The 13,788-nt window shown below is 38.6% G+C and overlaps 2 protein-coding genes across 3 annotated transcripts; one reads left to right on the top strand and one right to left on the bottom strand.

Moving 5' to 3' along the window:
- The first annotated feature begins 202 nt into the window (after positions 1–202).
- On the top strand, positions 203–4,311 carry LOC18608920 (catalytic/ hydrolase). The gene is made up of 10 exons (XM_007043834.3): positions 203–474; positions 614–685; positions 799–878; positions 1,320–1,419; positions 1,498–1,551; positions 2,854–2,931; positions 3,115–3,212; positions 3,310–3,367; positions 3,742–3,863; positions 4,014–4,311. Exons 1-10 carry the CDS (start codon positions 253–255, stop codon positions 4,165–4,167), a joined length of 1,038 nt encoding a protein of 345 aa, XP_007043896.1. The 5' UTR covers positions 203–252; the 3' UTR covers positions 4,168–4,311.
- A 151-nt stretch (positions 4,312–4,462) lies between these two features.
- LOC18608919 (uncharacterized) lies at positions 4,463–13,535 on the bottom strand. 2 transcript variants are annotated; one of them, XM_018115612.2, is made up of 11 exons: positions 13,121–13,535; positions 12,008–12,052; positions 11,782–11,855; positions 9,789–10,655; positions 9,588–9,681; positions 9,384–9,509; positions 8,480–9,277; positions 6,202–8,379; positions 6,036–6,108; positions 5,284–5,426; positions 4,463–5,049 (listed from the first exon to the last, which is right to left on the bottom strand). In XM_018115612.2, the coding sequence occupies exons 1-11, from the start codon at positions 13,194–13,196 to the stop codon at positions 4,718–4,720; spliced, it is 4,806 nt and encodes a 1,601-aa protein (XP_017971101.1). In that variant the 5' UTR covers positions 13,197–13,535; the 3' UTR covers positions 4,463–4,717. The 2 variants fall into 2 exon arrangements, with proteins under 2 accessions (XP_017971101.1, XP_017971102.1); XM_018115613.2 differs by having other exon boundaries at positions 9,384–9,506.
- Between the last annotated feature and the right edge of the window lie 253 nt (positions 13,536–13,788).

Below are 13,788 nucleotides of genomic sequence, written 5' to 3'. Positions count from 1 at the left end.
AATCATAAATCAAAAATCAAATATATTTTTATATTCTAAATTTTAACTACGATAAAATCTTTGATAAGTATAATTTATTATGTACGAAATTTAACATTATTAATATAATACAACTAGGATAGGGAGCCTGTTTCCATTTTTTTTATAAAGTTTAAAGGTTTTTTTTTTTTTATATTATCCGTATGCCAGAGAATGCTATGGTATTTTTAAGTCTAGTGGTCTCTGAATTTACTTTACTACCCATTATCGGCGATGGTAGTGAGGTTACTGATACTGAAGCCTCTTATTTCGGGTTCCATCTTGGGTCAGTGCTGCCACGCTCGACAACCTCCTTTGCCCCTAGCCTTCTCTAGGAAACCACAATTCAAACTGTCTGCAGCAAAAATGGCATCCACTGAAGCAGAAACCAATCGAAATTCTTCTAAAGCCAAGACCATCGATTCACATTTGCACATATGGGCATCTCCTCAAGAGGTTAACTCAGTTCTCTTCCTTCCCGCATTTGGCAGTTTTGCTTTGCACATAGTCGCACTAAAAGTTGTTCTTCTGGGTTCAAGAAACTAATTATAGATGATGGCTAACTATAAGAAAGAACGCCTTTCTTTGTGTACAGGCTGCTGATATGTATCCTTTCTTTCCTGGGCAAGAACCCACTTTGCCTGGACATTTAGATTTCTTGCTCCAGGTAAGAAGTGAAAAACTGTCTTTTTATCAGCCTCTATGCTTTTGCTTACTAGGTATTTCTTTTCCGGGCAACAACCCGCTGATAAAATATCCTTCATTCATTTCTCCCTGCAGTGTATGGAAGAAGCCAGTGTGGATGGGGCACTCATTGTCCAGCCCATAAATCACAAGTTTGATCATTCACTGGTCACGAGGTCTGCTGAGAAATGACAATAAATACGCATTTACTCACTTATGATAATTGCTTTTAATGTTTTATTCACCCTGCTTTTACCTGTTGTGAAGCTATAAAGCCACATGAAAGTAGTGGTTGAAATAAATAAAAACACAAGAGTGCTGGACATGAGTTATACAACTATTATAGGTGACAATAGCTGCATTGATAAATTAGTGCTTGACCTCTTAGAGGCGTTGCTTATATGTTCCTACTAGAAATTCGCTAGGACAGAAGGTTGAAGACTGATGATTGAGAATTTAGCATTTGGTTACACTTTTGAGCCATGTTCCTTTTAAGAACTAGCGCTTACATTCCAATTGTCATCAAAGGTTCATGTATTTGACAATATTTTCATACTACCTAATTGCTTACACAAATCAGGAAAGCATTGCCTAATACCAACATTATCATTGGATAGTGTCCTAAAGAAACACCCCACCAAATTTGTCGGTTGCTGCCTTGCAAATCCTGCAGAAGATGGAACTGGGGTTAAGCAGCTTGAAGATCTCATTTTGAAGGTTTTGATTATTTTCTGTTATCAGAATAGGATATTTTCTTGGAAGACCCATTTCTTAGAATTTAATTTTTCATGCCAGGATGGTTATCGTGCTGTTCGCTTTAATCCATATCTATGGCCTTCTGGCCAACAGGTATTAATCTTGATATGGATCTTTTACTTCTATTAGGCAAGATGTTGTCTCTGTATTAATCCACATGATGATCCTTAACGCTCAATCCATATATCTGGTTTTAATTGGAGTAACTGGTTCTGCATCTAAGATGGAGCCAGGATGTCTTGTTCTAGCCTTTTTCATTTACATTAAATTGATAAGTACGATTGTTGTTCCTGTGGCCTATTAATTCATTGAAGAAAATGAGTCTAGATGTTTGATTTTAGTTATTAATTTATGAAAACTGTAAAAGTTATTTTACAACAAGCATGACGCTATACAAATACTAATGAGAACCAAACTGAGTAAATCAGTTATATCACGCAAACAATATTGATGTAACCTGAAAAAAGTGGTAAAGTTTATGAGTTACTTTCATCTTTAAAATATTCCGAAGAGCTTGACTTGATGACTTAGATATGGAGATAGGTATGAGGTCTTTTTAACTTTTTTCTGGAAATGCAAATGTTTTTCTGACTTTCTTTGACTTTTTCTCTTTTACTCAAGAATAATTTTCATTACAATATTAATGATCATCAGGTAGAAAAGTCTATTTCTAAATCTGTTACCTATGTACATTAAACTCTTTTTAGTAAACTTTACTCATTATACTCATTAAAATCTGTTCTTGAGTATCTGGTTCTTTCTATTCTTATATCTAGAGTTTTGACAATTCATTCAAGAATAAGATTTCTTAGGTAGAGGCAAATAGATTTTCACATTTTGCTCTCTTTCTCTCTAAATATTCTCTTCTGGATTCTCTTTAACTTAAGCATTTCCTGCTCTATTCTCTCTTACTTTGCCGCTTACCTATTCTCTCCACTGTGTTTATCACAACCTAACACAGCACTCGATACTTCAAGAACTGCTTCAATCTTTCTCTCCGCCACCTCCAACACATCCTTTTTATTTATTTGTAACAGTAACTCTCCTTACCACAAGAACCCTCTACACAGAGCATACACTGAATTAACTGATGACTTTTTTTTTTTACATCAAAACCCTTTTTTAAAGTCTTTACTGAGAATTTTGGGAAAAGTTCACCTAAAATATATGTTCAATGGCGGTTACACTTGGAGAGGAAATTTCTAGGAAGACTGGCCATATGAAAGAAATATCTTATCATAAAGTACAGATTTAAACTTCCTATGTGAATCACATATTTCTTCAAGGTATTCATGTCAAGTGGTGGGTTGTTATTTCTTTGATATGCAGTGTAGGAGGGAAAGGACTAGCATATACTATTATCCTTGTTAAATATCATGCTTAATTATAATCCAGATGACAAACGAAGTTGGAAAGGCAATGTTTTGTAGAGCAGGAGAGCTTGGGGTGCCAGTGGGTTTCATGTGCATGAAGGTATTGTAGTTCTCCCCTACATGATCTTTTCTTTCTGAAGGGAGGATTATTCTACATTGTTATTATTACTAATTAATAATTCCATAATCTACTTTATTACAATGGCAAAAGTGCTATTCTGAAGTCTGAATATATGTTTCGCTGATTGGGATGATATCATCTTCATGAAATGAACTTTTTCAGGGTCTGAATCTTCATATTAAAGAGATTAAGGAACTATGCACGGAATTTCCTTCAACAGTTGTATTGCTCGATCATTTAGCTTTCTGCAAACCACCAACGTAGGTCCTTGTAACTGGTCCTTTTAGGGAGAAATATTTCAACCTTTAGCTGGGTAAAGATAAGTGATGTTAATTGTTCTTTTGTCTTACTTTGCAGAAATGATGAGGAAAAGCTTGCTTTCTCTGACCTCTTAAAGCTATCCAGATTCTCACAGGTATATAAACTTATATACAACCTTCAATCTTCACTCAATTCGCAGTGATATTCCTTCTTATTTTCTTTTTCGCTATTGCCATCATTATGAAGAGGTAATGGCTGTTCAGAACTTCTGGTGAAGATCATTAAATTTCCTCAATATCCAATTGAGAAGCAGTTCCCTGGCTCATTTTCCCCTAGAATAGTAGCAAAATGAAAAAGTCGAATTTTATTAAAGAAGTATGCACCGTTTAGCTCCTCTAGTTCATGCTTCTTACATTAAGCTTGTAATTCGGACATTTATTTTATTATTATCTGCATTTGTGTTTTTGGTAGAACTAAATTAGAATCTGATATACAATTAGTTATTAAGATGTAACTTTAATTGGGCAGGTCTATGTCAAAATCAGTGCACTATTCAGGGTGTCAAGAATGCCATTCCCATACCAAGATTTAGTTCCAATTCTCTCTGAAGTTGTCTCAAGCTTTGGAGCAAACCGTGTCATGTGGGGCAGGTAACTTTCAGTCTAGCATTGTCTTTTACTCTTCCAGGTTTCAACCAAAAGTTTGATTTTCCAAAGGAGGCCAGAGTGGGGGTGAGTTTACTGAAATAGGGTACATATGACAACGGAGGAAAGTATAATGTTTTGAATATACTATTGCAGTGATTTCCCATTTGTAGTTCCCGAATGCGGTTATAAAGGAGCAAAAGAAGCAGTATCTCGTATTGCCAGTCAGGTACCTTTATCATCGTCTGAGGTAGAATGGATCATGGGTAGAACACTTATGCAACTCTTTCAAGGTCAGTGGCTTCCTTAGGCAAATCTTTTATCTTGTCCCGTTAATGTATTTTTCTCATGTACGCCTATCTTTTATCCTTACTAGTATATGTTTAGGGCTACAATATTAAGTCTATTGTATAAGTTGATGATTGAATCCAGTCCAATAGTTTTACATTCATAACTGCTATTAGCTTTCGATCTCTGAGAAAACTATAAACTCATCTTTCATTGTGGAAACCAAAACACGTCTATTCAACCAACTTGTTTGAAAACATTACCAAGCTCTCTATTTTAGCGTGAGATGTCCATAAGAAATGAAATTTGAAACAAGGTTTTGAGAATGGATGCACAACATTTATTGAAGCCAACTTTAAATATGCGTGCTTTCCTTGTAACATTTGTTAGTCTGTACAAATCTGTATCTTGTCATTGACTCGCTGTACTCGTCCTTAACCAGGCACTCTGTACTCTCATTTTCAACAGAGTAAGAAAAAGAAAAAAAAAAATCAAAGAATTTTTATCACCCTATACAGCTATAGCTTACAAGGGACGGGAAAATATCATACAGAAATTACAGAAGACACGATCTAATCATCTATACGTTGTATCTCACCCATCATAATGCGATTGCTTGTGACTTTAAAACCCAGGAGTGCAGGATCAATCTGCCTCCCTTTCTTCCCTTTCTTTTTGCCGCCCCTGCCCCCTTGGGTCCCATCTGAAGACTCTGGGCCCGCTGTTCCATGGACTTCTGCCGTAGCATTCTTCTTTGCATTACTTTTCAACATGTCAATAAATGATGCCTCAGAGACATCACCATCACCGTATGACGAGGTACGTCGGAAGCGCATCTCCTTCTTGGCCGATGCCGCAATGTCCAAATGGTTAGCCACATGTCCTTCAAAATCTCGCTTCCCTCCTGTGATTATCACAATATTAAAAGCATTACTTTTAAGCGTGTAGAGTAAAAGGGCAAATATGAACTGTTCCATAATGAACACAGATTCCATCAAGACAGTAGCCTGTAAAGGTGTTACAGGATGAAACAATTCATGCTCCTCAAAAGTGATTTTACTAATACCCATCTTTCCCCCAGTGTTTCTCACACAAAAAGTTTCCAAAGAAAAATAAGGTATTGAGATGCTAGTATTACCCTCATTGCTGCTTAAAGAATTTTTTCCCCTGCTACCCGGATTGGAGACAAGATCGGACAATCCTTCCTGAGATGATGAAGTACGAGAGACAGGTATATGCCTCAACAACATGTTGTCTTGAGCTTTCGCTGGGACTTGCACACTGTCAAGAGGCCACAATGAGCAAAGCATAAGTATGATGCATTTGTCACAAAAGAAAAGACAACCTACTGCTGCAACAATGCATAAACTAGAGGGTCATCATTCCCATTGGCACCTGCAAGTTTCCAACAGGTTGATAGCAAAACTATAGCAGTATAAGAAAGACAATCTTTTTGCATTCAAAGTTGAGGTTACTTGGTAAGGCAAAACAAGAAAAAGAGGGAAAACAAAGTGGTTGAAATATGATGAAATAGTTTTTCCAAGCAAGGAGACTTAACTCTATTTTCTCCCAATTCAATAGTTTAATTACATAGCTGTGCAACCAGACAGTTAGTGTGTCTCAAAAGCATGGTTATGCACCTCACTTCATCCAGGACAACCAGACAAGACAGCGACAGGGTTGATAAGTTGGGGTAACCAGATAACCCAAGATGCAGACTTTCTAAGTTTAGGTCTAAACTGAGTGCAAATGTATGAAAAATGCATATTCATAACTCCTCCTTTCATGGCCATCCAGGCTTTAACATATAGCTCTTCAACAGTATCCTGTTTACTGAAGGTAGCATGGAAATTTAAAAAAGAAAAAAACCCTCATTGAAATGAAACTAACCAGTCTTTGGCTATATCTTCTGAAAATAAATTGCATGATCCAATTTGGTCACCGTAAAAGCCAGCATTTCCACCTATGAGAATTTCAAAATAAGACTCTTAAGTCAGATTTCTTTTTCTTTCCAAAAACGAGAGCACATATCAGATATATATATCACCAAATTTACCAGAAACACCAAGTGATGAATGTCTGCTAAGAGCATTAATTGGAATCTCCCCTTTTTCCGCAGAAGCCAACCTTCCTGGCTTGGCCTTGCCATCTTGACCCTCAAACATTGAGCCCATTGTCAGCGCATCACTTTTAGATCCATAGTTTCTGCACTCAAGATCTGGCAACTCTTTGGCCGCAGTTAACAAACCAGTCATGTTAGCACCTCTATAAATTGCTTGAGTATTCTCACCAATACGTGACAGGAAGGGCTGTCCCTCAGAAAATGCTCCAGATTCAGCCCTAAATGGCAGCCTTTCATTGCTTTCTAAACTGCCAGCCTGCTTATCAGCTAAAGAAATATGTGATGGTTCAGATGAGCTTGAACCATAAGAACCTACCATAAATGACTTGTTTAGACCTGCCTCTTGCTCTGCTAGAACACCAAATGGGTGATCCAAAGAACTTGATCCTGTATAGATGCCAGATGAGGCCCTATCTAATGACTCAGGGTGATGGCCAGATTTCTGATGCAGCAATTCCATCAACAATTGCCTGGACTTGTCCTCGTTGAGCCCATCAGACATCCATAAACCAGGATTCTCAGAAGTCATTTTCACTTCTAAATCCCTTTTCTGCCGTTCAGAATTGATACACAATTTCTGAATTTGAGATTCCAACCAGTCATTTCCCAGCTGTCCATTGCTCTCAGACCAGCGGCCCTCGTTTGCATCCAATTGGGAAACATGACCCTGATCAGGGACTAAAGAGTGGTGCGGATTATGGGGGTGGATGCCAGAAGAAAATGTTACAGCTTGACCAGTAGATTGTATATGTGTGCTTGGCTCCAGCACATCTAAACCTTTCGCACGAGCCATAGCATTTACTACATCCATATTAACCCCTGAAGCACCAGCAGGCAAAGACATTGATCGTTCAAATTGCAATGAGGAAGGCTCAAAACGCACTTGATTAAGCTGATCCCTTAACGAAAGATTGCGCTCTAGGTGACTTAGCGGCTCCTCATGGATAGGCCTTTGCTGTTGTTGATAAAAGTCTAAGGGGCTAAAGCCTGAAGAATGAACTTGGTTAATACCAGCATGGCTCCTGAGAAGCTGATTGGTCCGATCAGCTGGCCATATGGAGTCTAGATCCCTTTGTTCATTATGCTGTCTCAATCCCATTGAGAGCTGCCTCTGCAGCTGCTCTTTTTGAAGAAGCTGATGCTCCAAAGACTGCAATTGTCCATGCTGTGCCTGTGAAATTAATTCAAATAGGTCTCTTTGAGGCTCTTCTTGTGGTGCTTGACCAAATTTTGCTTGAACAAGCTGCTCTATCGATGGAACATGCCTTTGATGATTATGTGACTGATGTTGCAGCTCATGTATAAGCTGCTGCTCCAATAAAATCTGATCAAGAACATTTTTGGATAGGATAGGATCCAAATATGACTGCCCAAGGCCAGGGTCAGGCACTTGACCATGCAACAGTTGCTCAAGAAGAACTTGTTGAACTTGAGACTGTTGTCGCTCCTGTAAAAGCTTTTGCTGCTGATGGAACTGTAGCTGTTGCTGCAATTGATACTGCTGGAGCTGAAGCTGCCGCTGTTGTTGCATCTCTAGAGCTAAAAGGTGTTCCATATCTGGCGCAGAATGGTTGGACAATTGCCGCTGGCGAACCAAATTCTGATTCTGACTTGGCACATGTTCCAGAACTGATTCATTAAGGCGTGCATGAGGAGACAACATATTCAGCTGTTGGAATTGCTGTTTCTGAGCTTGTTGAGACATAAGTTGCTCTGCTAAATCAAAATGGTTTGATTCTTGTTCCACATGCAACATATGGCGAGCAGCCAAAACATCTTGATACAAGTTATTGTCAGGAAGTACACTTTTCCTATAAACATCAGACCATGACTCTCCTCCAGCAACAGCTGGATCAGCCGCAGGACCATATGAAGCAGCCCTCCCAATGCCATTGGAAGACTGGTTGTTCCTTGATTGAGCACTTTCAAGCTCAGACCACAATAAGCCAAAATGATGCAACTTACTATTATTTTGATTTGGCATACAAGTTTCTGTTAACTCAATGGGAAGAGACAGGTGGTTACTAGAATTTGCCAAAGGATCGTGAACATGGCCAGAAGATTTTGCAACAGGATTGCCAGAATTATCTGATCTTCCTGGGAATACAATTTCTGGAAAGAAACATTTAATCATCAGCATAGAATATACAGAAGAATTGAAACTATTGGGTAATACAGTTCAAACACACAGAATAAGTATAAATAAACAGACCTTCATCTTGTGCAACAAAATCTTCAAAATTTTGACCCTCAGAATGTGGCATTTGCAGTGGAGCCTCAGGCTCAGATATTCTTGACTGAACATGCTGAAATGAGAGGCTGTTAACCTCAGACACTGAGTGGTGCAGGTCATTTTCTATGGATGAAGCTGGAATGTTGCTGACTGGAGCAGAAGCAGGTAAACTAGCCTCCAAATTTACTCCAAAAGCCCCAGACTCTTCTAGTTTATTCAAATCAATAACACTGCCATGTCCATCTTTGGCTTTCAGCTGTGGCATGACATCACCCAATTCTTGAAAAGGTGTTCCCTCAGGAGAATCTGCCAGACGTACTAGCAAGTCAAGCCCAAAGAAACCCTGTTCAAACCACATTATGATGTCAGCCCCAAGGAACGGACCCTGTGTATTCCCCTGAGGATCAACGTAAAACAAAGTAAACTCCTCAAGAGAAGTTCCCCCTCCCACACTCTTTGCCTTACTGTTACTCTCCATTAGCTGCCCATCACTACTCTGATTTTGCTCGAAGGCCACATGAAATAAAGAACTTGAATCACCAGGAAGATTCAATTTGATGTCAGAAGAAGGGGTTGACTCATTGCCTTCAAATTGAGGATGGCCAGAAGAAGCAAAGTCCATCTGCCAATTTTCACTAATGTTATGGTGAGTAGAACCAACCTCCATGGCACTGCAAATGCCATTAGTTTTAGGGATTGTTGGTACAAATCCATCTGAATTTGGTGGACGAGGGCTGGAAGAAATTCTATCCACTTCTTCATGAGTGACTCCTTTTCCTGAAAAAAAAAAAAATATTCAGTTTCCTTCCTGCATCTAAATGGTTGCAGTACCATATTTCCAATTATCTTTCCCTTTCCAAGTAATAGACAAATTATTGCTTACCAGCTACCACATGAGCTCGATGTGCATCAGTACTTGCAGCTTCTTGCAAGGGATCGACAGTTGCTCCACTGAGTTTTTGGCTGAGGATACCCTGTTTCTCCTCAGAGGATTCTACATCTCCAACTTCTAGCCAAGTAAATGAAAGAGTCAGATAAGCCATCAAGCATACAAGAATTGAGGTAAGATCAAAGTCTATAGTTGTACCTGACACATTTTCATTTGACCTCCCCTGTCTACAGGAATTGTACACTACACCACTGCTGGTGACCTTACCCTTCCATATATCACCAAGGATAGCCTGTTAGTGTTACAAAAACAATCTAATCAATTACCAGAGAGAGGAAAGAATTAGAGGTAACAAATCACTATATGACAGGTAAACTAATCACAAAAAAAATTAGTTACCTCCTCTTCAGCATCAGGTGCAACAAAAGCCAATGGTTCAACAATGCCCACTTGAGTTAAAGGAGGTGATTCTTCCTTCCCATCAGGCATGGCAGCAAAAGATGGATCAAGCTTTTGTCTGCGATAAATGTCAAGCAGCTTCCCTCTAGGATAGCGAAAAGTATCAGCTAAAAGGTTTGGTTTTCCAGGGACAGTTTCACTTCTAAATGAGTAAATGGCACCGATGGTGCTTGCAGATGAAGACCTTCCGATACCAGCTGACCTTCCCCGTCCAATGGTAAAACCAGGATTATGATTCTCCACCCTTCCTTTCTCAGGTCCAAATCCAGGTGCAGCACGAGAGGAAGTTGATCCACTTGAATGCACCTCCATTCTATGGCGTGGCCTCCATTTATCACGAGAATCTGTGTCACGCTCAGAAACTGAACGGTTACTACCAACAAATGACTGATTGTCATTGTGAGTATCTTCCTTCTCCTTTTCAGCATCCGTCCTCTTCTCAGAGCGGGATTCCTTCTCTTTGTCTTCGGGACCCCACCTAGACGACCATTTGCTATCACGGCGAGATTCATGCCCGGGATTGCGGCTGTTACCATCATGCCACCGATCAGAGGATGACAAAGATCTACTTTCAGTTGTTTCCCTCATTGAAGCAGTGTCAACACGACGCTCTCCTTTCCTGCGATCTCTCCTACCACTGAGTAAGCCAGTTTCTCTTTCCTCTTCACGCCAGCGGCGGCTGCTTTCACTCTCAGTCACAACCCTCCTCCAATCTTTTTTTTCCTCAGATCCATCCAAGCGCCAGCCCTCCTTCTGGTTGGGATCACTGAAGTTTCCAGTAGACATAGAAGTTGGAACACGTGTATCCTGTGATACATGTCAGAATAGTGAGGGAAGCATGCAATGCAGTATAACATTTGGCAAAGGGAATCCGGCATCCTCCAAGTGGCTTTTTTATAAAAATACAAACACTACTTCTCACATTTTGGGAAATTGTCCATTTTAAATAACTAATTAAAGATAATATTTAAACTTTCCAGCATTACTCTCATCAACATTTCAAGTTTCAAATAGTAAAGCCAAAGGCGATCAAAGTGCCTCAATACAGCAAGTTTCAAGAAATACTAATATAAGAACAAGTGAACACATGGATTCATGTTCCCTACAGAAGTTGCATGTTCCAAGTGGCCAGGATGGTAAACAATATTTGATGCAGAGGAGTATATCAAGGATCAATTGCATACACTATTACAAATCCCTAAAAATATTCATGTATTACTGTCTCACCCAAGTTTGGGTCAAACTTGTGAGCAGGAAAAGCAATCAAGCTCCATGATAACATCTAACCTGCAACAGAAACGCTGAGGGGAAAACTAAAAGTTTATACTAAAATGACTGAATCACCATCAGATGCAAATGTATAGCCCTATGGATCACTCCGAACTCTTAGTTTAAAGCTACTCTTATGGTCCAAGTCTTATTAAAAAAAGTAGCAACCTAGTAAGACCTGATGTGTAGGAGAGTATCCCAGGTACATGTAGGATCTTAGGGCCAGGTATATGCATATGTACTAGGTAGAATGTATGTTGCTTTTGTTTCTCCATCATAATATCAAGAGAGAAGCTTTAACAACTTGAGCAATGCAAAAGCATGATCTGTTTAAACAGCAGAGGAGGCAAATTAATTAAAGAGAAGATATAGTTGAAGCTCCCACATGACTGGACACCAACATATTTTCCACCAATGAGTTCATTAAGCAAATTTACAATTGCGAATTTTCCTAAAAGAACTACAGAATAAGTGTATGAAACTTCTAAAAACTAAAATAAAACCAACATGCAACATGCAGATTAAGGAGAATGAAACTTCTAAAAACTAAGATAAAACCAACAAGCAACAAGCAGATTAAGGAGCAAGAAGGAGCATCATAGCAAATCTGATAAACATGTCAATCTTATAAATACAAAAATAAAAACTCAGGAAACCTATATACCATTTTTGTCTCGGTGGGTTTAGCATAGAGCCATTGTGGAGATAAAGGTATGCTGCTCTCTGATGCCAGTTGATCTGCAGCAAACAATTAAATCAAATCAAGTGTTACTTAAAAACAAGCAATATCCCTGAGAAAAGAAAATGCTAGAAACAAGCAATATAGTTAAGACCAAGTTACTCCTTATTTGACAACAAAACCACTGCAAGATCAACGGACATAAAGCTACCTTTCGAATCATCAAGTTTTTCGTCGTTTCCTCCCAAAGCTTCCACTGTTATAAGATGTGCAAAAGTGAAAAGAGAATATGAGAATGTTAAATTTCTACATGTAAAATCCAGTTGACACAAAGTACGCCAACCAACAAGAGAAACCTCTAACACACACCCTGTCTCCCCCAACAGAGACCACAAAATGCAAACAATCAAAGGTCAAGAAAATATTAATTGTGGTTCAGAAATTAAGATCTCCTAGCAACTACTACTAATATACTCTTTACTTGCAAAATTAAGCAACAACGCTATAAGTTCAATAATTTCTCAACAAAGACACTAGATGAATTGCTGTTCTATAGAAGGAACAACTATATTAGCTAATCCACTCCAAAATGGAAATCAATACATTTTAAACCTGATGCCATGTGGGCTTTTAGCAAAGGGGGTTAAGGAGTGGGAGTTTGAGTAGAAAACCTAAATTAAGCTGTAGCTCATCTCGTGTAGTTTCAAGAAACCTACATATCAAGATGTGCAGCAAAACAACCTAAAAGCACGAAACAAAACCAAAGCCATTTGCTCAGGACGGAAATAAAGTCCATTCATTATGAAATTGGGAGGAATGAACTTACCAATAGTAAAAAATTCCACACAAAAAAAAAACCAGATCCTTCTGGAAACCACAAAGCACAACAACAAAAGAAACCAAAATACAGATAAAAACCTAATATCAAGAATATATTTTAGTAAAATAAACAATAAGAACATAAGTAACAACTAAAAATCTATTCAATTAAAAAACTGAAGCATTAATTACTATTATTCCAAGACAATCAGACAGAGTATAAACCAAAGTGAATTAAAGAAAACGAGTCCGACTATCGAATGAATCGCGTAAGAGAGAGAAAAAGATAAAACAAGAGCTGAAGAAGTTTAAAACCCTAAAAAAAACAAAGTTCGAATCCCATAGCACAAATTAAAGTCGTTCGACTACTCGGATACGCTTCAGTTCAGATCGATAAAATCCGTAAATCTCACATTTGCTCTAATGTCAATAAAAAACGATCGAATAGAGGAGAGAAAAACCGCATGGGAAATTAATGGAAAGTAATGAATGAGAGAGGAAGCACCTTTGGAGGTCCAGGAGCGATCAGACGGCTTAGATGAAAGGAGATCGTCCGGTAGATCGAGCTTGCCCTCAGCCATCAGACGGTCGAGAAGTCGTGAATACAGATAAAGAGTGTTATAGAAAGACAGTGAAGATCAGAAGAAGAGAGTAAAGGGAGAGTGATTGTACAAAGCTGAGAAAGCTGGAGAAAGACGGAGAGAGAGAGAGAGAGAGAGATGGAGATGTTTTGGAAGATTGGGAGTTTCGGAGATCGTAGGAGTTCGAAACAAGGCAATTTGTCGAGAGAGAGAGAAAGGGCTGTGTCTTGCCTTAGTGTCTGCAAGATAGAGAGGAAGAAAAGGGTAAGGAGGGTTTGGGTGGTCAGAACAGGCGAAATCTGCTAATCAAGTAAGATGATTACAGGTTGCTTCTTTAAATTTTTTTTTAAAAAAACTTAACAAAGCAACGCCTCCAAAAATAAATTGGAAATAGCATATATAGTGTTTTTCTTTATACATACATATATATATATATTTATTTATATTTATATATCATGTATATTATATTTATGTTTGATCCCTTTTGCATTTTAAAGGGCCATGACGGAAAAGGTTCTGTTCCTTTTCCATTTATCATGTTGGTCTGTCATTACCTGAATCACTCTAATTTTATGTGCCAAAATCACACTTC

Source organism: Theobroma cacao, chromosome 2 (assembly GCF_053813885.1).
Source record: "Theobroma cacao isolate CCN51 chromosome 2, ASM5381388v1, whole genome shotgun sequence".
Taxonomy (NCBI): domain Eukaryota; kingdom Viridiplantae; phylum Streptophyta; class Magnoliopsida; order Malvales; family Malvaceae; genus Theobroma; species Theobroma cacao.
The sequence above is the reverse complement of the archived record's forward strand: the minus strand, read 5'-3'. Positions and strand labels throughout refer to the sequence as shown.

Coding starts and splice junctions, on each gene's coding strand:
- LOC18608920 (XM_007043834.3), top strand. CDS start 253: ATGGTAGTGAGGTTACTGATACTGAAGCCTCTTATTTCGGGTTCCATC. Junction 879..1,319: donor GATCATTCACTGGTCACGAG/GTCTGCTGAGAA, acceptor ATCATTGGATAG/TGTCCTAAAGAAACACCCCA. Junction 3,213..3,309: donor GCTTTCTGCAAACCACCAAC/GTAGGTCCTTGT, acceptor CTTACTTTGCAG/AAATGATGAGGAAAAGCTTG.
- LOC18608919 (XM_018115612.2), bottom strand. CDS start 13,196: ATGGCTGAGGGCAAGCTCGATCTACCGGACGATCTCCTTTCATCTAAG. Junction 5,427..6,035: donor GAAGATATAGCCAAAGACTG/GTTAGTTTCATT, acceptor GCCTCTTGACAG/TGTGCAAGTCCCAGCGAAAG. Junction 5,050..5,283: donor TTCTTTAAGCAGCAATGAGG/GTAATACTAGCA, acceptor TGATAATCACAG/GAGGGAAGCGAGATTTTGAA.